General features: G+C 40.0%; 2 protein-coding genes and 1 long non-coding RNA gene across 3 annotated transcripts in view; 2 read left to right on the top strand and 1 right to left on the bottom strand.

Annotated features, from left to right (window-relative positions):
- Positions 1–20,716, top strand: LOC110978574 (gamma-aminobutyric acid type B receptor subunit 2-like). The gene is made up of 17 exons (XM_022233678.2): positions 1–406; positions 7,265–7,405; positions 8,467–8,634; positions 9,168–9,275; positions 9,667–9,732; positions 10,914–11,111; positions 11,780–12,004; positions 14,150–14,213; positions 14,763–14,849; positions 15,449–15,599; positions 16,594–16,726; positions 17,480–17,593; positions 18,058–18,180; positions 18,483–18,660; positions 18,807–18,970; positions 19,964–20,116; positions 20,353–20,716. The coding sequence occupies exons 1-17, from the start codon at positions 137–139 to the stop codon at positions 20,422–20,424; spliced, it is 2,415 nt and encodes an 804-aa protein (XP_022089370.2). The 5' UTR covers positions 1–136; the 3' UTR covers positions 20,425–20,716.
- LOC110978535 (gamma-aminobutyric acid type B receptor subunit 2-like) overlaps positions 20,608–27,604 on the bottom strand; it is a 17,557-nt gene continuing 10,560 nt past the window's right edge. Inside the window, exons 9-17 of the mRNA XM_022233600.2 lie at positions 27,373–27,456; positions 26,071–26,221; positions 25,359–25,491; positions 24,270–24,383; positions 23,697–23,819; positions 23,392–23,569; positions 23,089–23,252; positions 22,663–22,815; positions 20,608–22,285 (exon numbers count right to left, since the gene is read on the bottom strand). Coding sequence (XP_022089292.2) covers positions 22,220–22,285; positions 22,663–22,815; positions 23,089–23,252; positions 23,392–23,569; positions 23,697–23,819; positions 24,270–24,383; positions 25,359–25,491; positions 26,071–26,221; positions 27,373–27,456 — 1,166 coding nt within the window. The 3' untranslated portion in view covers positions 20,608–22,219. The remainder of the gene's footprint in view (positions 22,286–22,662; positions 22,816–23,088; positions 23,253–23,391; positions 23,570–23,696; positions 23,820–24,269; positions 24,384–25,358; positions 25,492–26,070; positions 26,222–27,372; positions 27,457–27,604) is intronic.
- On the top strand, positions 23,685–27,417 carry LOC110978537 (uncharacterized). Its single transcript, XR_002598088.2, has 3 exons — positions 23,685–23,812; positions 26,101–26,249; positions 27,032–27,417. It is a non-coding gene; the product is annotated as an uncharacterized LOC110978537 (long non-coding RNA).

Below are 27,604 nucleotides of genomic sequence, written 5' to 3' on the forward strand. Positions count from 1 at the left end.
TGCAAAAGGCTTGATAATTATATGCCAAAAAGCCTACCACGTGTCAAATTTAAAACAATAAAAGCTTCGGTACAGCGCAAAACTACCTAAAGTCGTGCGATCCGCTCTTTTACGCGCATGAAATCCCACCAAAACAATGGCTGCAAGGTGGCACAAGGCAGTTTCCCCTCTTCTCCTCACTGCGCTCCTGGTGTGCGTGCCGGCATCCACGGCATCACACAGCAGGCAAAACGTCACGAGCGACGGTACCAAGCCCGTCCTCTACATGGGAGGCTTCTTTGCTTTCCCGGACAGCCCGCTCTTGGGCGCACTGCAATCAGTAGCGCAAACCGCTGTCGACCACGTCAACAGCTTGGATGGAATTCTTGACGACTACCACTTGGAAATGAGATGGAACTGGACAGGGGTAAGTTTTACTAATGGGGAAAAGTCAACTCTAATTTTGGTAAAAATTTTATTAACTGTTACTTTACTTGAGTTAAAACAAATCGATTCATTTGCTTGCTTGGTGGGATATCGTACCGTAGACTGTTTCAATGTATAAATTGGGCAACAATGGTTCCGTCTTTTCCTGCAAATTAATTCCTGATTAACCTTAAAGAGCCAGGGTATTTTGGCTTATCTCACACCTGGGGCGAATTCTGCCCCAGTTCCTCTAAGGGTGAAAGAGTTGATAATTTGTAAACAGCAAAGTTGGTGAAAGGTTTGGCAATGTATTCTACGAAATTTGTATCGTGATACTACTTTAGGGGTTGGATAATTCGAGGCAAATGTGACCAACTTTAGGGATTCATTTGGTTGGGACAACGGAATAAACAATGTGAGCAGATGAGTTTCTGAAGTTAGATTGTCTCTGCAAGCTTTGGTTGGTGTCGTGAAGCATCTTCTTAAAAAAGGCGTGCAGAGAGCTCAATAAAGTTGAAAGCAAGAAATAAGTATACAGGTAACAGGTGCCTCGCATGGGATGCAAACAGACAAAACAAAACTTAAACAAACAACGACACAGAGGATAAAACGACTGACAAAGTGTTGCTGCAAATTAAGTAATAATTACATGTACACACATAATAAGCATTACCAAAGCGAAATGTCCCGCATTAGTGATGATTTCTGCAGAAATGCAAACATAAAACCCACGTTTAGGCTGTGCCATCAACAAGAACTGACCATTTATCAGCATGAGAAGCAAAGCAATAGAGAAAACTGAACAAGATTTGTCAAACTTTACTTTCAGATTTATTGAAGTTTCAGCAACTGTTTTTAGTGATTATGACTTGATGGTTTTTCAATATAAAAAGCGAGCAGAGTATAGTAGTGGATTTGGATGTTAACGGGTTCTTTTTTCTGTAAACTTTCTTGATTTTGGTAAGAAATTGGTAACGTCGACATGGTGCAAAAAATCAATTTGAAGGTGCGAGGTAGGGTGATAAAAGTACTCAAGGTCACAACAATCGTGCATGAATAAGCTGATTTAGTGGCCCTTATATGATTGAAGTGGGTGCCATGCATACAACCTGCTACACACTCACTATAGCTACATGTTCAGAACCCGTGGGACGTTCGTTCACTTTCGGATTGAAGTCAACATTAGGTAACTTCAAAAGGGAGAAACCTCCCGCGTTTATACTCACGGCCTGTCAGAGTGGGATAATTACGAAAGCCTTGGAGTGCCATAAAGTATACTATTATTTTCGAAAGTGAATATTTTGTGAGATATATTTTGGATGAAGGGTTTGTTTTTATATGAGATATTTTCTGAGTTAAATTTTCAGGAAGTATTTCCGGTTTGAATTCATTTTTCTTAAAAGCAACGTACAAAAATACAACTCATAAAACGAATGAGCTCCTAAAAACCAACTTGGAAAAATAATCTCGTAAAACTTATTTGTTTCCGAAAATGTAAACATTGTTACTGAATATAGATCTCATAAGAATGAATGTGTCTCCAACAACCAAACTTTAGAAAAATACATCATTAAAAAACCCTGAAAAATACACCTCACAGAAACGAACTTTCAACAAAATATACCTTACTTTTTGAAACTATATACTTCATGGCACTACAGGGCTTTCGTAGAGAATGCGTATCGCCATAATTGCCTACTAGAAAATCGCTTGGAAATTTCATTGGACGGAAATGCATTTAGAGTCCATGCGAGTTCCATTACGACATTCAAGAATTAATAGAAGGTGAGATCCAATTATTGATTTCAGTGGAACTTGCTTTGCTTGTTAAAAAAAACCGAGCGATTTCCCCAATGCGTATCCAAACATTCAAAGGCTAATACCTTAAGCTGCGGACTTCTTTGTAAAAAGTTGTAAAAAGGTGCATGGAAACGTTCGAGCCATTGAAAACCCCTCTCTGTTGCGCATGAGTACTATCGCGATAATTCGGGTATGTCACAGGCGTCTATGATTCACGTGGATGGTCTGAATTGAAGCAAAAATTCAGAATCTTCATCATACAACAAATGAACATGATACGGAATCAAGACGGACCGTTCAAAGGAAAACAATGGAAAGGGGCGTGTGTAGGTCAAACCCTTACAGCACAGGGTTTGGAAACCACTCAAATACTACCTCCTTATCTTTTTTCAAGTTAAGGCCTAGTCACTTCGAAGCATCTTTCCTCTTCTTTTAATAAAAAATGAAAGCAATTTGACACGTTCATGGACAGTGTTTTTCATCTAGATATTGTTCTGCATGATGAAACATGCCAAAATGTTAATGTACCATCCAAAAAATCAAAATCACCTGCCAGATTTTTAAATTTATTGGGTACTTTTTAACCTTGGTGGAGGACATGCACAACTTGATTGGTGCGCCGTTAGGCTGCTTCTTCAGGTTAGAGGACACGGGTTTTCGTTGGACATTTTCACCTGCCGTAATTTAGTGTCATGTACACCCGCGTGGAAAAGACAAAGAAAACTGAGAGCACAGAAGTCCTTGAATTGAAAAAAAGGTGAAAGGGTAGCCATGAATGCAAACTGTCTGAATGTTCATCACATCGGATTCTATCTGACGGCGCGTTTCGGCACGCTCCTTGTTCCCTGGGGTCCTTGCCCAGCAATTAAATCGTAGAAATAGGAAACTGCCTCCCCTGCTGATCTCGCATGGCACGGAATAGCCACTTGTGGGGATTACATTTTCTGTCCCTATTCCCCTGTCTTCCTTGTATGATGCTATTGAAAACTTTTCTCTAGTTTCTAATAACAACTAGGAAAAAAGAAACAGGGCAGCTGACAAAAATGACCTTCCAGTGAAGTTTTGATACGCACGTTGATTTTTTTGAATAATACACCACCACAAGGCACGGAGTTTCAGTCCCCATCTTATCGCTGTTTTTTGTACCAGAACTAATGAGTGTCTTGAGGTCCTCTCCTGTCCCCGAGAGATATAATAGACAAAGTCACTTTATGCACTGGGTGTTCAGTTGGTCCATCTCTTCAACCGCAGTTTTGTTCTACAGAATAATGGGTCTCTCGAGGCTTTATTTTTTAGCTTCCAAACTACGACTTCACGAACAAAGGCCACGATGCATGTTGGAGTTTCAGTTCCATCTAAATTACATGTGTCTCTTTTCCCGAATGATCGTCCTGGTCGGACGTCTACCTGGGCATGAGCGACAACAAAGTCAGAACGGATGGAGGGGTACCAAGCAGTGCAATTTTGACAGTCCTTTTCAGTTGTGTACATTTAAAGAATCAGGAGCAAAATGACCATCGTGTATGTCGGTCCTCGAGAGGTAGGTCTACATACCAACTTATCGTTTTTAACACTAACAGAGCCTGGGCAGCCAAGATATGACCTGCCGATGAAGACATGCCAACAAATTGCCCTGCCAAGCAACACAAACATGATTGCTGCTGGATTCGAACCTCTAACCTTTGGAGACGTGTAACGAAGCTCATAACCACTTTGCCCCATTTATCGAGGAAAAGCTGGCTCATAGGCTAAGTGCCTTTCTGATACTATAGTTTGCAGGCTAAGATTTGCACAAAAGGCCCCTCAGGTATAGCATCCTACAATCTTGATTATTTTCCCGCAATTCATCAAGGGAAAAAGTTGACACCCTTTTGTCGACGATGCAAACATTTACAATAATACATTGGGCGACCACGAGGTTCACGGATTGAGGAGAAACTGCGCGAGCTCTAAGTACATACATTTCTTTGAATAAAGAAGGTGTGATTTACCAGGCCTCTGTACCGATTGTGATTGTACTATCACAATAGAGCCTGAAAATTGACCCCAGATGGCGCGCTTCCTGAACCCTCTGATAGGAAAACTAACGTGCCGAAATTTTAGAATTTATATATTTTTTTTCGTTCAGCTGCTTCTTAAAAACTCAACTCAGTCATAAAAAGACCTTTTGTAAAATATTTGCTAGCATATCAATAATGGAAACTGAAAAATTAGCTGACGTAATCACTTCCGAAAATCTAAAGTACACGAAGATAGAGCAGTCCAATGCGGTGGTTTCATACGCAGATAAACATGAACGGAATTACACTTTATGTTAGTCTTTTGGTAAAAGCCAAAATAATAACAGACCACAATATTTTAAGGATTTTTCAGTTTATAAGGAAATAAACGTAAAACAATAATCAGCTTTCACGAAAGGTTCTAATGCTTAACCTAACCTTTGCTAACAAGAAGTGTGTCAGGTCAACTCGACTGAATCTAGAACCCATCGACTGCAGGTAGGTTAATCTTTGCAACGTTGTACAATCTCGTTCTCACATAAGAATGGGGAATGAAAACAAACGTGGTTTTTTTTTCGCTTTTACCCATCTGCAGGTGATTTTCCAAAAAATTAATTGAGGAGGATAAAGGGAATATTCCAAAATGAGTGGTTGTTTGGGTGGTTTTGATCAAAATAATTTCTTCCCAAAACTATCGAACGTGATAGGACGCCCCCGTGTAAAATCACCGTTTAGGCGGACCGCGCAAGGGTTTTACTTTCAGGCTCTGTGAGCACAGGCCAGCTACACAAGTCAAAAGCTGGAGAATTCCCTGCAATGCTCGCTCGAAGAAGACTCACGGTCGCACATCGCCTTAAACTGCGACTGGAAAGGAGGACCTTGTTTGTCACTGTCAAATCTTCACATAATCGTGGCTAATGCCACTCATGATGTCTATCTAAGAGGTCACCAAACTCGCCTATGTACGGGTACTAAACTCTACCATGCAAGAAGGGAAGAGAAACAGATGCGAGGGACGTGACACGTCAAGGCAGGAAACGACCGACAGCACAGGACAACCACACAGACATTATTCTGAAGAACTGTCCACTTGAAGAGCTTGCCCTCTAGGAACGGCTGACAACCTGGAGATAATTCTTGCATGGACTGTCTGCTGATTCTCTCCCCAGGCAAGACGAGCTCGTAATCCTCTTAAATAATTCCCAAAAGTCTCGAACTGAAATAATGTCTTGTTTTGAATGCACATCAGACCTTGAGGAGTGCTTCTAACTAAGGGATGCATTTTAAAATGTCCATTTCAATGCTATTGCTGAGGAACGGCTGATGAAACGCGATCTTCAAGGGATTGACTTACGACAACATTTGCGAGGTAGATCTCTCAGTCTCCTGACGATTTGTTTCTGATTACAGCAAAGTTTGCTTAAGAAACACCGATCCTTGTTTCAAAACTGTGCAACGCCACTGAACATAACAATCAGGCATGCCGAACATTCCCGCCGGTTCCCAAATCTTTTGTGCACTTTTAGAGAACATTGACAGCGTGCTTTAATAAAAAGAATAGGTTCAGGATATAAATCACGAAGGAACAACGGTCCATAAGCAGCGGTCCGAAGCTTTCTTAGGAAAAAGTGTAGCGTGCGGGAACGGGTGTAGACTGGCCACTGAGTGCAGGGGCGCAGCGAAGGCATGGGGGGTGCGCCAGAGTCAATTTGCTGACTTGCAATTGTTCGCCAACCTCGTGTCGTGAAAAAAATCACAAAGTGCAAAATTACATACACAGTTAGACAGACTGGCTTTTGGGAATTCGCGCTTAGACTTTTGTCATGCACAGTCTATAGTGACTTTATTCACGAGTCAGCCATACTGAACGGAAAACGATGTAACGTTTTTATCTTTGGAACCTGAGAATTAAAATGAAAGTAATACGTAAAACGTCCTCGCAAACTAATGTCATTAATGCTGATAAATAATTCAATATTTGTGATAATATACAAATTACTTTTTAAAAAGGGAAGTGAGACATGGAACCCAAGACGCTCTGGTACCATCCCAATTACCAGACTGCTACTGATACATTAGTGAAGATCAAAATGGCTTCCCTATTTAGCAGCGGGAACCATGGTAACCGTTGTGCTTGGCTCAAGGAAACTCATAGGAAACTTAATTCTTATTTCGAGATTCGACGTCCAATGAGAACTACCCAAAAGGTGAAGTACTGTGGCGGATGGAATAGAACACAGGGCCTAGTCCTGCACTGAAGAAAATGTACGAAGTTCTGTGTTGTCAGTTTTAATTTGTTTGTTTGTTTGTTTGTTTTTTGTTTGCTAGACGTGTTGGCAAAAAAATCTGCATGCTGACACTTTCATGAGGCAGGCCGCCACGAGTTTGAATAGGCCGTAGCAGGGAACAAATCCACAGCGACTGAAATCACTTTACCGAACGATTGCGATAAACATTGTCTGCTATACGTAGGCTCCCTATAGGCCTAAGGCACACCGGGGTTGAGCTGTAGTACTGAGCCCGTAATGGATGCCACACGAGCAGGTTCTGCTGTGTATGTGAATTCCCATGGCGAAATCGTAATCTGAAGTATCTGCGGCACGATATCTTCTGTGCGCTGTTTATGGGCCAATTCACCCCTACTACAATCAAAATGGGCTCCAGCTTTGTCTATCAAGACTTTCTCCAAAAATTTTCGTTTGCCAAAATGGTAACTGTGCAGAAAGTTGTAATACAAGAGAAGCAAAGAAACAATGCAAGATTTCTTGAGAAAAAAAACAGTACAAGAGAGCATTTTCAAAAACTTTATCTTCCAATTAAGAAAACTCTGGACAGAGTAACTTTGGGGCTGATGATGTTCCTGATGATTCAGCTGGTCTAGACTTCCAGGTCAAAGTTCTACAGAAACAGAAGGGTTGTAGTGAAAATGTGTCATTTTACTTTATTATCTTAAAAATGGGTCTTTCGGAGTAGGCTCTGGTTCAACTAGAGTACAATGGTTTGCACGTGAGGTTCTCTTATATGCACATCCGAAATTGTAACGTAATTGTTCTTAACAGGCGGCAGATCCCGAAGAGGCACTGCGGGTCCTGTACACTTTTGTGTATGAAGGATCTCCCATTGTCATCGCTAGCGGACCTCACCATTTAACCGAGGCTGTCATAGTCAACCAGGTAGCAGCGAGGTACAACATTGTCCAGGTGAATACAATCCTATACAAACACGCGTACTCCAGACATGCTATTCTACAAATGGGAGATTCGTACTTGATCAAGTGTGAGGTTTCAAACCTTAGGCCTACAGGTAGATCATTAATTCTGATTGGTTAAATATTCCTGAGCAATATGAGCAGTATTTATGCCATCACGTTGTTAATTGATACAGTGGTAACATCCTTTTTACGAAAGCCTTATAAATACAGAGAATCTTAACAATGCATTTTTAACATTTAGTTAACATTTGACATTAACATATTATTGCGATCCACCCTGGTTTTTTTTGCAAACTGTATTGAATTACATACGACGTTGACAGCCAAATTACATGCGCACGTCATGCACAGTGCACGGAGACATGCGCTTGTGTAAAACATGTCAATTGTTTCTTAATAATATAGTATTTCCTACACATAATGTTCACCTAGCCAGTGAACAAATTCATTTGTTCAGAAACGTCAAGCGTCTCTTGCAATTTTATTCTAGCAAGTTTGTTTTTGTAATTTTATTTGAATTTTTAGATCTGTTATTAAATTTGTTTATTTTCTATTGTTATTTAATTAAACCCTTCAAAGTTCGGGCAGGCCCGAGGGAAGTACGCTTTTGTTCATGCCGGCCAGCTTTGAAAGGGTTGTTGTCGTACATCTTGACCAATTGTTGTACGTTATTCTGTGTGTTCATCCAGTGTTATGTTTTGTCTAATTGATTGCTGAGTGGACAAATAAATAATAATAATAAGAGGAATAATAATTTGTACATTTCAAATCAAGTTGCTTTGTGTATGGGTGTACGAGTTTGTTTCTGCATTCAACTGGAGACCCTGAACAATAGAGGACAATAAGGTCCCCGATTGACAGAGGGTCCCCGATTGACAACTGTGTACAAACATATGGGTGGTCTTCTAAAAAAGTTGAAGTACAAACAAAAGAGGAACAATAGGGGGTCCTCAGTTGCAGGAAAATACACACGGGTGCGTGTGTACATTTAAACAAAAACGCCGTAATGATGCGTTCAGTTTAACATAGATTGTCTTTGTTTGTTTGTAGGTTGGCCTGATAGCACATGAAAGCCTGACAGACCGTTCGGTGTATCCCTACACAGTCCAAGCATTTCCCACCGACGACGGCAAGCTTTTGGCCGGAGCGGCCTTCTTTAGACAGATGGGATGGAGGCGTGTCGCCTTCATCTTCGAGGAAAGCATCGTCTTTCAGAATGCAAGACCATGCAGAAGTTTTTTCTTGTGCCCTTACCCTACACAGACTACTTGAACATCACTTTCGGAACACGCCAAATCTCACCTTTTCTAATTAAAGGATAGGAGGTTTATTATCATGATGATTGTATACAAAGAGATTCTCTTGGTCCAATTGCTTAGCATAAGAGTACCAATCGCAGTTTAAAGCTAACCTTTTGAACCGTTTTCTCTATTACCCGTTTGGAAAATTTTTGAAAAATACATTTACAACTAATACAAAACTGTTTTTATGAAGAAAGGAGTTATGTAATTATTCATCGAACAAAATAATCTTCCCGATATAATTTGTAGCGTGAAGTTCTGAATTAGGGGCTTTATACTTGTTACTGAAAAAGGAAACGATTTCGCAATTCAATCTTTCTGGCAAAACATTAACGAACAACGTTTACGGATGACTTCATTTGACTGTGCAGCAAGTGCCTTATTCCTCAAACACACAGTTTTCTTTAATAATTTTTGGCGGTTTTTGCCAACTTGTGATTGATATTGCAGCTAATGCGCGATTTCCGAGAGATATTAGAAGCTAATGACATCCAGATAGTTGCATCAGAGAGAGTCAAGGACACTGCCAACATGGACCTACATCTCCAAAGTCTTAAGGTTGGACCAGTTTGCCCCCTCACTACATCCATTTGAGATCATTCAATAGCCATAATTACTTTGCCTTGGATATCAATGCTCCTGTCTGATCGTTACTACATAGAGTGATTTAGTATTGAACGTTTCAACACATACGTTCGGGTTTATCTTTGGGAAGTTTCGGGAATAGTGAATTATTCATTCCTGAATTGAAAAAACTGCCTGCATTCTAACCCAAAGTCATGTAAAAGATGTGTAACGTTTAAGTCTGCCTAAGCAAGGCCGTTAAATAAGCCAAAATCTTGCAAATCATTAGCTCTGAACTGCGAGCTAATGAATCAAAATATCGTATTTGCCCGCATTGTATCATATTGTCCAAATCTGATGCCTGAAGGTATTCTTTTCACCTTAGCGCCAAGACGCAAGAATCATATACACTGGATTTTACAAGACAGCGACACTGCGGTTATACTGCCAGGTAATTTCAAAAGGCTTGACGACGTGGGTGATGTCAGGAGAGGACACATCCCACAACTTGAAGCTTCTCGAAACTCAGAACATTCCTGTTCAGGACAACATAATTGCAGATTGAAACTCATACGTTTTTTAATGCACCCCTGCTCTCCTTCAGAATAACTCTTACTAATCTATGTAGGCCTTCTTCAATATTTTCGGGCGTTTGAAACTGGCAGACTGCATTTAAGCGTACACATAAACACGAGAGCAAACATTTCTATACAGGATGCGAAGAACGTGAGGGGCCTATACACAAACGACGTGTATGCACCTTCATAGTTAATCACTGCTGTTGAGAAATTGCTTGCGAGCTTTAACATTGTTTACATCACTGAAACACATAGGCTCTCTTCACTTGGACCAAGCGCGTTTTCCGGCAACGGAAGTCACATAACGCGAAATGTTCCAATATCCGGTTCGCAGATGTGACGTGAAGTCACTTCGGTTTAATGCCTATATGGAACCTAGGAACTGGAAGTCAACGCGCAACTTGAGTGAATGGGTGCTTGTAATCAGTGCTGAGTTGTTTGTATGACGAAATCACGTACGAAGTTCCGAAAGAGTGGGACGCACTCTTGGCAATCTGTATGAAGGTGTGTTCAAAGGTCCCTGATTAATAACTTGTAATTAGATTTATAGTAAGATTGCAGTAACACCATGTATTTATCTCTTCTTTGAGTATGTGTGGTTCTGAGAAGAACCGGGAAATAACTCGACGTTTCGAACAGCGTACTCTGTCCATCTTCAGGAGACTCAGTCACAGTCTCAGACAGTCTCCTGAAGACGGACAGAGTACACTGTTCGAAACGTCGAGTTATTCCCCGGTTCTCAGAACCACACATACTCAAAAAAGAGATAAATACATGGTGTTACCGCAATCTTTACTATAAATCTAGTTTCTTTCACCATGAAAACCTTTAAGTCTTAAACTTGTAATTACGTTAATCTTATACTTTCGTGTCAAACTGTTTCTCAACAACTTACAAAAACAAAACAGAACAAGAAATAACAGGTGATCCATATGTCTAAATTGAACACGTCTGACACTATTCTTAAGTCTCTTTATTTTTCGTCAAAATCCATGATTGCAATATTGAGCCCCCCCCCAAAAAAAACAATTGTAAACCATATACTTTGGAACAGGCCTATCTTGCTGGAATGACTGGCGCGAAGTACGTGTGGATTGCGCCGTACTGGGCAGGCACTGTATGGTGGACCAACCCCCTTTCGTCAGCCATCGCTCCTTGCACCGGCGACCAAATCCTTAGGGCCGTGGATTCTTCCTTCCATTTCACGGGAAACAGCCAGAAAGGTCTACCCGACTTGGATTACAATGGAGTGGTACGTAACGGATTATCGGCACTGTTTTTGGTTTGGCGTCAGCAGTGCCTAAAAGGTAAAAAATCTAACATGTCAAAAATTAATCGACCAGTTATTGATCAAAAATGCTTTCACTCAATTTGGATATTTCTAGTGTGAACTGGTTTATGTAAATGCAACGTGCTGAAACCAGAAACTTATACAGGTAAATGGACTGATGAAGGGTGTCTAAAATCACAGGATAGTACGTGTCATATTGAAAAAAATATAGTATTTCCGCACAATAGTTGGACTGACCCAAAAAATCAACCGTGCTATAATAATGGATAATCTGATCAACGTGATACGTAAAATCCTGTCACAGTTGAGCCAGGGAAGCGTTGTGAGGAATACAAGAATGAGCAAGTTCAGTATTTCAACAGAGCACGCCCAAAATGAAGCGCGTCCGAGGTCATAGGGAACAGCGATGCGTGCACATGTCTCCAGGCCCTATCTGCGCCGTCATGTGCGCCATACGCCGACTAGCACGTGCGCTTTGATCTTGAATGATCTTGCCTCTTCTTAAGTACCGAATAGGCTCATATGTTTGTGTGCGTGCATAACCACACGAGTGCAGACGACCTAGGAAGATTTCTCACGGTATTCTGTATGTTCCAGAATTCAAGACGGTGTACTTAATGTGTTTCCAGAAACCCTTACCAGAACACTACGACTACTTCAACAGCGTGCCGATAAACTTCTTTGCGTTTACATACGACAACGCCATAGCCATAGCACTGGCCCTGAATGCCTCCATAGCGGACCTACAGCGTCTCCAGCCCCCTCGTAGGCTTGAAGACTTCAGCTATTCCGACGAGGACATGGCAAGAGTGATTTTACATCACGCTAATAACATTGATTTCACTGGACTGCAGGTAAGGATTCCTTGCAAAAAAATCTGCAATTTTTTTTTCTGCTCAGTTCACTGCATCTTCTGCTGTACATAATTTTCCCCTGCTTGTGAATAATTATGACAACAGTAATACAGGGCTGTGATTCTACATTCTGTTTTAGACCATAATTTGTATCGTCTCAGCTGCTAAAGGTGTTAAAATTTACCATGTATTTGTAAACATTAGTAGTGTAGCCCGTCCATCCAGTCGATATTACGTAATTTCTACGGGCTCAAAATGCGTAAGAGCAATTAAAGTGAGTAAAAAGCAATGAAATGAGTACAAGAGCAGCGCAAATGAGTAAAACAGCAATGCAAACAAATCAGAGTAATGAAATGAGTAAAAGCGCAATGCAAATGAGTAAAAGAGCAATGAAATGAGTAAAAGAGCAATGCAAATGAGTAAAACAGCAATGGAATGATTAAAAGGGCAAAGCAAATGAGTAAAAGGGCAAAGCAAATGAGTAACAGAGCAATCAAGATGAGCAAATGAGCAATGACAATGAAACGATGTAAGCATGTAATGCCTCTAATATAAAATTTAACAAACTTCTGGTAATCACTCTTGTAGTAAAAATTAGTAAAATCTTAAAATGAGTATGATAACTGAAAAAAATGAATGGAAAAGAGAAATAGAAACACTACTTAAACCAGTATGTAAAGTCTACTGAATTTGTTTTGTGTTCTTACTGACCAGTATGACTATCGAGTAATAATTTTCGGGATGGATACCGGCCGGGAACTTCTGCACATTATTCCATAGCACGAAGGGTATATTTACCTCTTTGCTACGTGCTGAAAATCCGAACCGACGTCATATGCCGCCCAAGAGAATTTATAATTTTTACATAATGATGTTTTTTATATTTCCTCCACAATAAAGATCCACAGTAACGCTCCGTTCCGTTTGAATTTGTAAAAACCGTATACATGTACAGGGTGACCGACGTAAAACACCAGTTCAAAAGATTAAAATTCAGCTCCAACAAATTCCGTGTACATGTAAATGTACAGGGTAACTGGACGTAAAACACTAGTTTAAAGGATTAAAAAATTCAGTCAGGGCCAGCTGGGTCGTGTTCCCGTATCGATCAGATTTTCATAACCATAGTAAGCCGAACGAATGACCGTTAGCATGTGCCCGCCCTCTCTCGTTTAGTGTCCATGGGTTAAGTCAGACCAGTGCCCACCCCGAAGCACACACAAGCCACCACACAGCGCCTTGTACAGTCCACTTTCCGAAAGATTATCCTTATCATTACCTGTCGGCACGTGCAGTCCATTGCATGTCTAGGGATTATCGCTTACTGCCCCTTGATTACTTTAGGACCTTCTGTTGGGCCAGTCGGTATTTTTCAATGACTCATCGTCTATTTTTATCATCATATTTCATTCTGTTGTGCAATAATTTCACAGGAAAGGTCAATGTGTACCACATTTTCTAACCCTATTCCTTCCCAGTTTACAAAACAGTTCTTTGTATCTGTAAAAATGACATCGCTCACCATAAAACACAAAACATACATAAGATGTTACGCTCCTTGATTCTATCCCTCCAAATTTACCCTGTATCCCCATGTAAAGTGGAACATTCCACATTTATGTTAATGAGGGTCACTTGGGACAAAATCTGGCCCGTCAAAATTACGTAATATCCAATGGGGGGACGGGCTGTAGTACTTACCTTAACTATTTTGCCTTGTTATGTGTCGTACAACAATTCCAATAAGGGTCAACAAGTAACAGATTCCTCGATGACAACACACACATACCTATCAAGCCATTAATGGCAGGCAATTAACTTTAAATTCGGAAACTCAAGCTTGTAAGATCACATAAACTGATGATCTTGAAGGCACAAAAGTGGCAAACTTTGAAAAAGGTAACTGATAAAAATGCAGTTAAACATGCAGGTTTCTTCTGAGATTCATAAGCGGAGAAAGTCCATTCATTTTCCCCCAAACATACAATGGAGGCAGTCGTTCATTCTAGTTGTGCCAGGGCACTTCACCTATGGTTGATAACCATCCAATTCCACGCAGAGAACATGCTACCCAACGCACTTTATATATACTGAAGTTCAGAAGTTTTCAAAAATAGTTTAATTTCTTCTGCTTGTTGTGGACAGGGACGGGTTCTAATAGAGAACGGTCAACAAACTTGGGACAAGGTACAGATAGCGCAGGCTCAAGGTAAGGCTTATGAATGCAGAGAAGTGTTTAGGGAACACACGTGTTGTTTTCAATTTGTTGAAAGATTTGGGGTCCTCTAATATCCAAGAATTTTCTTCAAGTTATTACTTTAAATAAAAAACTCTTCTGACCGCCGATCTGGGCTCGAAGCCACCGCGTACCTCGTATAACGAAATCTCCTGTGCAAATTATTAGTAGTACGGAATAGGTCTGCGTACTGATGAAGTCAGTCTTTGTTTTCGAGTGCACTTTCCTGTGGATCCAGTGGGGGCCTAAATAGAAGAGCACACAAGGGAAAAATTTTTGTGGCCAAATATAGCCGGAGATTTGTTAAATGGGCCAAATAACAGTATGGTTATGATAAAAACAACGACACGAGTTGTGGAGCTCTCAGGGAAAAGATATATAGCGTGTTAATTTTGTAAAGCGTGTTTAGGAATCATACTGGACAGTCTGGTTGTTAGCTTACGAATTAGTCACATTACAGAGACAAACTGGAGCTTTATCATAGTTAGTGCGGTCTGCATAGTTCTTTTTCACTTTATGTAGGCTCCAAGTTGAATACCGTCATGATTTACAGTACAACACTGGAAGAATTTCTAGAGACTTCAGAAGTTTCTACAATCAAGTGGAAAGGTAAAATGATACTGTCATGACAGGCCATCTATTTAAGGAAGTCCACTTAAATTATTTTTTGAGGATGCCAAGGAGGGAGACAAAGGGAGTCAAAAGTAACTGTTTCAATTATAAAGAGTTTTATTTCACATTAACTTTTGCGGTTCAAATGTCCAGGTTTGATTACAATTAAATATGATTCAAATCCTTTATTACCCTCTTTCCTATGATCCTGAATTATTCCTGTAATTCTATACTCTTATTTTCTCCCAATTCCTCAAATGGCAGGTCGGTGTCGGTGGACCTGGAAATACAGGTGATTCACAATACCGCACCTCCAAGAGTTTACAACGCGTTGGCCAATCACAACGCTCGAAATTTGTCGACCCTTTTCAAACGCGCATTGGGTCAACAAATTTCGCTCACTGTGATTGGCCAACGCGTTGCAAACTCTTGGAGGCGCACTACTGTGAATCGCCCGTATTGAGTAAAATCAGTGATCAGTGTTCCCCTTGCTTAAAGCTGTTTCCATGGATACCTTGGTTTAAGGTTTAGTAACAGCATTGCCTGACTTGATATCCAATACATAACACAGTACAACTTGTCTATCCCACCTACAGGCGATCACATTCCCGTTGACGGTGTTACAACTAGAATTGTGAATTTTGAAATATCATCTACAATCCGAGCAATCCTATACTCTCTGGCTTCTGTCGGTGCCGCCATAGCAATTACTTTCCTCGTGATCAACATCAGATACAGAGACAAAAGGTGACCGATCCCACATACCCCAATATCTAAACCCATCATGCCACTCGATGTGAAATTGTCGGGTCTTGTTTTGTTCCCCTGGGTAGAAGTGTGAAAGGAAAAGCTAAATCGGCTTTGTGAAGAAACTGCGCGAGGGAAAGAGACTTAAAAATATCTTTAATGGGGATTAAGACGAACTTGGAAAAGGAAGGTATCAAAATCTAAGGAGCAGGATTCGAACTGATGTCTCGTCTCGCCTTAGTCAGAAGATGATAATGTTCTAGTCTTTTCTGTTGACTATGTAAAATGCCATGCATGTCAGAGGAAGTCACAGAGAGGGGAAGGCATTCGTTGTGCTGAGCTGACTTTCCCCATTTAACAGACTAACAGGAAATCAAGCACTTGGTATTATCTTGTACAGTCCTGATGGGAAAAATTACAAACTATAGAAGGGCTGGCATGGTGCCATTGATCTGCGTTTATGCCTTGAAGCCTCATCTTCCAGACTGGCAGGTAATGCGCTTGATACTGGCTGCCAACTCTGTATGCCCACCCGTTATGCAACACACAAAAAGCGTATAAGAAATTACTGCCTTGATGACAAATTAAAAGCTGTTAAGAAGCTCTCGTCTTGAATTCCTATACTTCAGTGAGAAGTACACTCAATCTTTTTCTTTTTCCAGCTGGAGGGGGCCACTTTGCTCAAAGAACTCGTCTGTTTCATTCCAATGTTTGTGGAACGTGGCATACATGTGCAGTCATCAATTAAATTAACATAGTTTCAATTAAGAAGAACATTTTTAGCGTCACGTTCATAAAGTCATTGATCTCATCCTTGTCACGCCTAAACTTTTTAAGTACACATTCACAGTGATTTTCACTTTAAATCGCCTTTTCCCTAAATCCAGTATTTGGAAATCAAAGAGTAAAGATACAATTTAACACACTGCTGATTTTTAAAAATTTATACATTTTAGGAAGATGGTCTGATGAGATCATTGTCTCCTACTTGCAGGGCCATCAAGATGTCGAGTCCTTCCCTGGGTAACCTGACTGTGGTTGGTTGTTTGCTTCTCTACGCCTCTGTCTTTGCCAGAGGCTGGGACATGACGCATATGTCGGATACAGTTATCATAGCCAAGTGTCACGTAAGTATAAGTCCTATATCTTAAAATTATGATTAGAAAAGATGAAGAAAGAAATTTCTCGGAACGGGATCTGAACCTGCGACCTCCGGAATACCGTACTGGTGCTCTACCAACTGAGCTACCCAGCCCTACGTTGGTAGCCTTTACCAGTTGTCAATATCTTTGTTCGGGGGACACCAGCCAGAAGCCATTAAACCTGAAACACCATGTAGCCAGGCATCACGTCCCAATAACCCGATAACACATGGGATTTGGTGAACCGGGATCACTCGGAGAGGACACAGCTTTTTGAACATAAATCATAAAACAAATTATATACTTACTTATAAACTTACTGTTAAAAACAAAACAGTGGGTGAAAACAGCTCTACAGAAAAATTTTAAAGTTTTTCACACTGCACATTGTTATTAAGCAGGGAAATGTTAGATATAATTTTGTAAAATGTTCAAAACTTCATACCAAAAGTTGAAAAGTGTTTTATTTACACATACATATCAAGAAACGATCCCGAAACAAGTTTGTCTGTTTAATGGGAGCTGAACATTAGATTACCTCCCTCCTTCGTCTCAGTCAACTTGCTCTTGATAACGTCTGCTTTCTTTCGCGTCTCATTTTGTGCTCTTAAGTGTTGTAAGCGATCCATGCTCATATGGAATTCATCACCGGTACAACACGACGAATCTGACCAATTTCCAAGTGGGTTTTTTTTTCCTAGCGTCATTACATTTTCTTCACCGATTCTTTGGTTTCAGCTTGAGAGGATTCTGATTTCCCTAGGGCTGTCATTTGTGTTCGTTTCTATCTTCATGAAGACATACCGGATACACGCTATATTCACTCTTGCAGTCAAGAAATTCAAACGAATAGTAAGTAAACAGGTTTAGCTTAATGAGAAGAAAGATCATAAAACGACCACGAGTCGATTTTATTACGCTATTGCTGCAGTAACAGCTACATGACCATGTATTTTACATAATGAGCTCGGGGAGAACAGCTCTATCATAATTATTCTACGTTGTCTTGTCATTCTCAGCAAACTCTCTTGCACATGCTATATCCCCATGTACTGACATTAAAAATTGGCATTCAGTCGGTGATTCAAACTGATTGAAAAGATTTATTACAATTCCCAAAGCATGTCAAGTGATGATGTTTGGGCGATGCCGTAATGAGGTCTAGTTGCGGGTACAAAGTACAATTAGGGTCGTTCAGTGAAGAGGCTGCTACCAGTGTACCCCCCTCGCCACCTGAGCACATCTACGCCACTGTTTATAGGTCATGTTTGCTTCTTTCCTCAATTTCTCTCCCGAATGCGAATTACGTCTTTCAGGACCTACCAGACTGGAAGCTTATCGTCAGAGTGTTTTCAGCTGTCTTAGTTGATTGTGCGATATTCGTAGCTTGGATTGCCATGGATACGACGACCGTTGAAAGACACACCCTTGAGCCCCGGGTACGAAAATTGTAGTTTGAGATGTATGCATTACGTCTGCCCCAAGTCAAAACACACAACCTGGTATATAGCCTTTACGCTGCCCACTGGAATTGAATAGACGACATAATCTGTTCATACTGCTAGTTGATACGAAAAAAAAGTGATTGAAAAGGTCACATTAAAATACAAATAATTCAATACCGTATGTTATAACTCAGTTTTTAGTTACAGGCTTCCCTCAAATACGCATTAACATTTTTTTTGGAATTTCGGTGTACCTCTATTTCATTTTCATGTTAAATGTTTTTATCTTTATATAGCTTAACATGACCGAGCCTGAGAAGGAGATCTATGAGGTTCCAGAGATTCGTTTCTGCAGCAGCACGAACGAGCATTATTTCATTATCGCCCTCTACGTCGTGAAAGGAGTCCTCCTGACCTTTGGCATTTTCTTAGCCTGGGAAACAAGGAACATTGCAGTCTCCCATTTCAATGACAGTAAGAATGCTAAATGAAAAAAATCACTTTCCGAGAGGCAGAGAAATTTCTTTTCTTTTGTTAAAAGAAAGTAGTATGTACGACATCATGGAAACTTTGCGTTGGGTTCGGTTCAAGGTCTATTTTATGTTTGTTTCTGATGGTAGGTAAATACATCGCAGCTTCAGTGTATGTCGTTGCCTTGACCATAGTCTTGACTGTCCCTACAATTACTGTCCTGTGGGATGACGTCAACATGACGTTTCTTGTTCTCGGGGTGGCAATTATTGTCGTCAATACAACAGTGCTTTGCCTGAACTTCATTCCCAAGGTATTCCAGTTCTTATTCATGTGAATAAAGCGAATATGAGGTTTAACTGCTTCGTGTGTACCATTGTTTTTTGAATGAAAAGCCGAACCAAATATTCTGGCTTTTCTTTGGTTGTACTTGAAAAAAAAAAGTTTATTTATTAAGAGACGTCTTAAATTTCTAGTCAGCACTTTTGGGAGACGATATTTATGGACATTCTGTCCTATTTTTGTTGCTAGTTTGTGTCAGTGTTTGTTTTGAGGGCATTAGGCAATCTTGATTTGAAATGAAAGTTGAACTTTATATTATTTGTCTGAAAGGACTGAAAAAAGTTGACCTTTTGTGTTCTTAAGGACTTCGATGGAAATATGCCCCGTTATAAGTAGCTTTTCGGGTTATCCCCAGCTTTGTAACTTCATGATGTATGTGTCTCTTACGTATTGGTGTCTTGTTGGTGTTGTTGTTTCGGGTTTACTTTTGCTTGTATAAATAAATTAATGAAATACAAATTTAAAACAATTGTTACACCATTATAGTGAATTAATAATTTCTGCAATCTTGTTGTCGAAATTTGTGCAGTTACATTTTTGGAAATTCATCTGTAAACGTTAAAGATTTCAAGGAAACTAAAACTTTTCCTTTTTACCTATATTCAAAACATCGACGCAAATTTTCGGAATATGGTTAGGTCTTTTTAAAGTGTACTTTCCTTTGACAATGTTGTTCAAAATTATTTTGCTCAGTGAAAAGAACAGCAATTATCTTGAAATGATTAGGGGACAAATCATTCAAGCAACAGTATTTTTATGGAAACGTTTTCATTTCCATCTACGCAATCTATTTTGTGTTATGAAAGCACAGAATCTGGGGCATTTTCACAGTGTGTTTGGTTTATAATATTTAAACTGAGAGCACCTTAGGATAACACGAATCTCCTCAAATATGCCAGGTTTCCATGTCGAGTGAAATAATTAAGGGAAATTGTATTTTTTCCCCCAAATCTCTGCGTGATAGGTGTATCTTCTGCTCACCGTCCAAGATAAGGACATCAATTTGAGCATGATGTCATCGATGGGATACGGTAGTTCCTCTACGACCAATACAAGCAGTTCATCCAGTAAGAATACCAGCAGTAAACTGAATGGATTACGCTCAAAATGTCAACAGGTAAACAAAATATGAATATACATGAATTCAAAAGTTGTTCTTTCGATTGAGAAATCTTACACAAATTAACGTGTAGGAGGTTTCTTTAAGTAGTTTAAGCAGGGATTGAAAAAAATCAAAACAATGGCCACGGCGGGAACTGAGCCAGGGTCAGCAATTGTTGTTTTAAATGGAGAGAGAGCCACAGCAACAGCCCAGTGTCCTATAATAATTTTCAACGTTTGTGCTTAAAACAGCGGGACGAGGAACTGCAGCGGTTGTACAGGGAACTGCAACGTGTGTGTCGAGAGAGGACAACAACGAACTGAGATCGAGGCTGTAAAAAAAGTTGTTTATGGATGTGTGAACTTTCAAACTAGATGGAACTCTTTTCGCACACACCTACAAAGAGGTTCGTTGCACTCAATGCAGACAGCTTCCGGTTGTTCCTACAGCAAACACAGTTAGCATTAATTTTTGACCGCAGGAAAGGGGAATATGGGAGAATCAGGTGACATTCCTCCGTGTAATCGGCACATCGCTTTATTGTTTAATCAGTAATTATTGAAACGACTTCAGGCTGAAGCAAGTCATATTCGGTTGTGCTTTTTAACTAATAAGCTTCACTTGTGTTGTTACAAACGACAAGTTTCAAAATATGTAGGATTTGTGTTAACTGTGCACAGTATTTTCATCATTTATATTTCTGAGCTGAGAAGCCCCTTACGGCTTCAGAAGTGTAGAAAACCAAAGAGGCACTACGAAAAACTGCATCAAAAGGAAAACTGGAGGGGAGCTATCGTGAGATGGCGCCCTAGTCGTATAATAGATCAGCAATCCTCCAGAGAAAAATTTACAATAAGTAACTAAAATGTACATTTCCCCATTCCTGAAAGTGGATAATTTACTAGTACCTCTTAGCATGCAACTCTCACCTTAAACTACCAAGATCATGAAAAATGAAAAAGTTTCAAACTAATAGTTCCCCAAGTTTTCTTTCGGGCAAGCAAAACCCCGTCTTATCTAACAAGCCATATCCATATGTGTTCAAATGCCCCCAAATCGAAATTATAGCATAACATTAAATATGGGAAAAACCTTCAAGGTGAGCTTTATGCACTTGTATTAGTATGTACTACACCTGTAAATACTTGACACATGCACATGTCATCTATTTCATAACGTGGGAACAGTTTCGTTTGAAGACCATGTGACGTATTTTGCTTATTCACTGAATAAGGTTGCCACATGGTTGTAATAACCCTAATAAGCAGTACCCAAAATGTACCTTGGACGGTAGTCGGGGGGGGGTTCACGCAGAGCCATTTGCATATATAATGGTTGGGAAACAGTCAGGAATTGAGAAATGGGCAAGTTGATGTTGACCATTCTTCCACCTGCATCTACATGCAGTATTCATTTCACGATTACATATAGGTGGTGCATCCTATACGTGATGCGTGTGCTTAAGTTTTAGTTAAGGTCCCACCCTCAGCAGTTACAGTAAATTTATCAAAATAATCAAACATCAAGAATACAAGTGTATGTTAGCGGTATCAAAGGTTCCTTATTGTTAGTTATTTAATGTGAGCGAGAAACCTATAGGCATATAATACACCACTTTACAACAATGATGCACTAAACTTAGAAATATGTGGCCCGACACCATACACTGTATATCATGAATATGGAATAAATGTATATAGAATATGAAGACAGAAACTGCATAATAACATAGATTAATGGAAATTACCGCAACAAATTACTTTTAAAGTTAATTACTGTCCAATAAATGACTGTAAATTACCGTCAGAAAATTGCTGTAATACGTTTACAATATGCTACGGGCGCTCGCACAGCTAGTAAGGTACTGTACTACGGAGAACAAAATCGAAAATGGTTAACTCAAGAATAATGGCCATTGCACAAGTACAACTTTTATTCTATTTCTCGCTCATAATTATATGCGTGTAAATCCCAGCTTCCGCAAGAGAACATGTATACAATAAAACACAAGACGTGGATTTATAACATCACAGTAGAAAAGGGTGTCCTCCTCTAGAAATAAAGGCTAAGTGTTTTAAGTGCTTTTTTTAACAGTAGCTTTTTTACACCTAGGCACATTCAAATTCGTTCGGTCCAGCTCATGACTCGAATATCCTTGGCCAAAACCAGCAGTGTTGCTTTCCTCTGAAAAAAAGAAATCATACAACATGACTTTTGACAAATCCTTAATATTTCTTTTTAAATATGAGTACAGTTTATTAATAAAACAGACAGCACACAACTAGCATCATTCGATCGCGAATTCAATCCTGTACATTTCATGCATTTTCTTCTAATCAATTACATAATGCAAAAACTCCTCAGTACATAAATGCATTACAACACTTTGAGACTTTTTAGCAGCTCTGTGAAAGTATGGGCAAACTTTGTTCTCACAAAGAACCCATCAAATTGCTCCTTAAAAGTAACGTGTAGTAACGTGTTAGAAGGACCTTGAAAAAAAGTCAAAAGCAAACTTAAAAACTAAGCGAGGATAGCTTTTGATATCCTTGAACTCTTACTTGCTTCAGTTTTCCTCGAAGTCTTTCCAGTTCAGTGACATCTTCCTTGTCCTGTGACCGGCAGGTGTGTGTAGTCGTGGACTCACTACACCCCTGGGAGGGCATCATGCTCAAACTGATCGTCTTCTCGTCAACTGATGTAAGGAGGTACACCTAAATAAAAAAAAACTTGTACCTTAAACTTCTTTAAATGTTAGCTGACCCAGACAACAAATGTGACCAACTTCTTTAAGCCATGTACCATCGTTGGATACATTTTTCTGTGATCGCAGCCATCAAAATCATGAGCAGCTATAACCTCATCCGTTTTTACTATCGCTGTCATCGCAGACCCGAGTACAACCAGGTATGTTAAAAAACTCAAATGTAATCTCTAAGTTATTTCCATATAAATAATTAGTGTTATAAAGTTGAGGCAAAAGGTACCTTTGGAACGAAATTCAAACAAAGCACTGCTGTGTTGACGATAACAATGGCCAGCCCTATAACAAGAAACGTCACATTGACGTCATCACCCAGGACAGCCATCGTTGGGACAGTCACGGTTACAGTCAAGGCAACCACACACACTGACGCCGCGATGTACTTACCTACCATCAAAACAACAGTAGGCCTATCACACAAACTTGTTAAAGACTTCCAAATGTTCGTGCTGTGAATTGCTCTCTTGAGAAATTTTCACACAATAATCACACCTAAAAAGTTGAAAACATACATAAGCATTCTTACTGTCATTGAGCTGAGACACGGCAATGTTTCTTGTCTCCCAGGCCAAGAAAATACCGAAGGTCAACAGCACTCCCTTCACGCCGTAGAGGGCGATAGTAAAGTACTGAGCATTCTCACTGCTGCAATACCTTATCACAGGAACGTCGAATATTTCCTTCTCGGGCTCGGTTGTATCAAGCTGTTCAAAGCAACGACATCAACATTATATATGTTCTTAAACAGACGGTTATTTCTTGTTTGTAACTGTTTGGATAGAAGTACATTATTATCATGCTGCATTTAGTTACCATCCGCTGAGCACTTACTAGGGGCTCCAGATGTCGGCTGTTAACAGATGTCGTATCCAAGGCAATCCACGCAGTAATGATTACGAAATCCACGAGCACAACCGTCAAGACTCCACAAATAAGTTTCCAGTCAGGTAAGCGCTACATGTCACAAAATATCAATCGAAAAGTACTTTAGAACGTAATACGAAACTGCTGCAAACTGCTTGCTGGCTAGAGTGACCTAAAATACAAATCACAAAATAAGGAGGGCTTGGCTTTTCGATCGATATCAGAATCTTTATCAAGAAAAATTTTGCTAGGATCGAAACGTCAGGCCCTCCTTATTTTGTGTTTTGTGAAAAGTGAGTTAGTAAATGTAGTAAATGCAGGTCAACAGTTAGGCAGGTGGAGACACGTCTTTCGTGTAGGCCCTGTGCATAATTATGCTGCAGTACATACACATACACCAACAACGTATCGAATTCTCGTGAATAATTAGGACAGTTATGCAGGAAGAAGAAATGTTGTGTTGCGCGGTAGCTATTGGTCATGTACAGAATCGGAGTGTTTCATTTCCATACGTAACAGCGTAATTCAAAGACTACTCACAATTCGTTTGAATCTTTTCACCGCAACGGTGAAAATAGCGTGAATCCTGTACGTCTTCATGAAGATGGAACCAAACGCACACGACAACCCAACGATGATCAAAATTCTCTCCATCTAAAACATATGAAATGTGAAATGAAAAAATTCTTGAGATACATTATATTAATAACCTGTCTTGGAACTAGTGAAAAACGTGGACGGACTAATCTTTTTCTGAAGAGACTGAACAAAATATGTCACCAGTCGTCATAGTCGAGTTAAGTAATGGGCTTTTTTAATAGCAAAGTGAAATGAACCGCCAAATGACTTGGCTTTCAAAATGAAGAACTTTTTTTAATGTCTGTGGGAGAAGTAGTACGGTTTATGAGACCAAAATGCTCCCACAATTCATTCTGTGGTATCCACTCAAGTAAAGAGCTTAATGCCAAATGAAAAGGCATGGCAAATCGTTTTCATAGACCCTTAGGCCTTTTTAATTTCATAAATACTTCCAATGAAATGAAAATTGTGGGTAGTCCTTAATTCTGACCATTATTCAACCGGGTCAATTTTTTCTTATCGGTAATATGCTCGAATGATAGTTATCTTTCAAATAGTCCTACGTGTGAACGGAATGACCGCCATACTTTGGAGTGAGTTTGGTAAGGATAAGATCGAGATAGTGGTTTCAATCAGGTGGCTTGTGAGTGGACTCCAGCTGGAGTATATAGTGGTTGGAGGTGAGTCAGGGTCTACATCAACCAGGTGATGGTTCAGGTTTGTACACCCAGCAAGAAATGAGACCGAGGGGTACCCCCCCACATGTCCAATCCCTATACACATTCCAGACTATTGTTACTTAACACATCCCCCAAGATGTCTGAAAGGAATTCCCCAGATTCCTGCGAGACAATGACCAACACAAAGCAGGGGGGGGGGGTTCTCTCCGTCTCATACCTTGTTGCATATGTGGGTTTGGGGCTGGAATCCATTTGCAATCTATTCCATCAAAAGTCAGTCATTGATTCACGAATTTGGTCGGATAAGAACAGGAGATCAACAATGACAAGGGGCTGCCTCTTTCATTTCGTGTCCGATTTGGGCTCTTACATGACACTTGACGACGATAGCCGTATCTGACAAGTGCGTCATGTCCCAGCCTTTGGCAAAGACAGAGGCGTAGAGAAGCAAACAACCAACCACAGTCAGGTTACCCAGGGAGGGACTCGACATCTTGATGGCCCTCGGATTTACAAACAAAAGGAACAACAATAGGGTTGAGAATGGGATTTCGTTCTGCTATTTATTTTATATCAACCAGATTATATCTGTATTTTAATCATTCACATGGGTAAAAGTTTTTAGGTGAATTGAAAAGAAGTAAATCTATACACTTATTGAACTCGAGAGCAGATTGAATCTCCATAATCCTTGTTTGACAAAAAGAACACCTTATAACAGACCCCCCGGAAATATGTTCCTACACACGACAGAACTGTCCCAAACCTTGAAAAAGGTAACCCTGTAGGATCTGGTCACATTTTTATCGCAGGAATGTGTTGACAACCGATCCCTTTTGTAACTGTCTATTTGGCACTCACTTCATGAAAAGTTTTGTATTTTAGAAACAAGAATGATTCGCCATGCAACATCCCCAACAAAATAAAGCTTTACTTTTAGCCAGTTTGGACCTTCAGTTAAACGTTGAATAGCATGCGTGAGATATTGAATGTAACTCAAAACATCAGAACTCCCAGACCCCCTCTACCCCATCAAGTAGGCCTATAATGAATCCAATTGTCACAAACTAGGTTCATGCTACCTTCTGTGTTTGTATTTGACATTAATGAAGAGGAGGCCTAACGCCAAGACAGCGCCGATCGACGTCAGGGAGAACAGAATCGCCCGTACGCTAGACGATACTTCAAGGATCTTAGATCTCTGTGTTATACCATCCACGGGAACATGACCACCTGTGTGAAGATTATGAGCCAAAGAAACGTAATTAAAGCCACACCTGTATGTTTTCCCAACAAACTTGAACTTCTACTCGAAGGAAGAGATGTTTGCGAGGACACATGTGTGTAACAAATACCTCTATAGAGGAATGGTTGGGCGTCGACCGAAATCTAAAGAATGTACATCGGCTCAAAAAAATCCAGGGAGCTATTTATCTTTAGCGTTGCTTTTGGTAAATGTACATTATAGGCAAAATTAACACTAAACAATTAAAGAAGATCTGTCTGCAAAGTGTGCCCACCCAAATGAATAGTAGCTAATATAGGTGAAGTCAATAAATCAACCGATTCCTTGAGTCTTGCGTCCATGAGGGTGAAAGTAAGAGTGTATAACAATGCACGGTCACATCTAAAGTCTCCTCAAGATATCGCTGTCAAACCGTAACACTGAGTTATTGTACTCTCAGATATTGTTCAAAATACTTGTAACAACCATTTTGACACCCCCCGATAAAATGCCGTGTTCTTCCGTGACCAAAATCTCAACTTTTGTCTCACTCAATTTTATTCAAGCAACGTTTAATTCAGCTGCTGCGAAGGCCAATGTAATTGCAGGCACGCGCTGCCGAATAATTTGATTCAAATCAAAGAGAAGTGTAGCGATTATTCTGTACCACACTGAAAGGGTGACAAATGTTCTGAACTTTGACCACAAAAAAAAACTTCTTCACAATAATAACCTGCCTTCGGCACTTTCAAATTATTGAATTAAACGTGGCTGTTTTCATGAACTGGACTCTCTTTGTGTAATTACTCTTTTCGTAGAACGAGGAAAAGATTCCACTAGGCTCCAGGACAACTCAACTGAGTCACCGGCGTGTCAGCTTCAGATGAAAACGACCTATTTGAAAATACTATGCGTGCACGAAGCGGAAGAGTTCCACGTTATTGTCTTGGGATCAATGTACATCGGCAGCCACTGCTGGAAAAAGGATCGAATTCCTGGCACGACCCGAAGCATTAGTATGGAAAAATTGGTACTCTTCGTTTCCCTTGAACCTAAGCTTTGTGTCACATTTTATGCTGAAGATTTAACAATTTACTTGCATCAGAGCAAACATCCTCTAAATTAAAAAAGACTTTAAAGAATGAAGAATGAAATTCACCTTTCCATTTAATACTCGAAACGCCTGAATTCACCAAGATGTTCTCCTGAATCTTGTACTTCATTACGTTATTCAAACTTGAACCTAAAAAGTGAATAAGATTCATTCTTCTTAAAATGCCACATGAAGTATTCTACGTGCACGCAAACAGAAAGCGGGAAAGACCTGCGAGAAACGTCGATTTTTTTCTCAGTAAAACAACCCCTTAGAATACACTAGTTTTGTTGATTAC

This window comes from Acanthaster planci, linkage group LG07, assembly GCF_054643075.1.
Source record: "Acanthaster planci isolate LZ-2023a linkage group LG07, COTS_SCS, whole genome shotgun sequence".
NCBI lineage: Eukaryota > Metazoa > Echinodermata > Asteroidea > Valvatida > Acanthasteridae > Acanthaster > Acanthaster planci.

Excerpts from the sequence above, each read along its gene's own strand:
- LOC110978574 (XM_022233678.2), top strand. The coding sequence starts at position 137 with ATGGCTGCAAGGTGGCACAAGGCAGTTTCCCCTCTTCTCCTCACTGCG. Across the intron at positions 14,214-14,762 it reads ACAGATAGCGCAGGCTCAAG|GCTCCAAGTTGAATACCGTC; the intron begins GTAAGGCTTATG and ends CACTTTATGTAG. Across the intron at positions 18,181-18,482 it reads GACACACCCTTGAGCCCCGG|CTTAACATGACCGAGCCTGA; the intron begins GTACGAAAATTG and ends ATCTTTATATAG.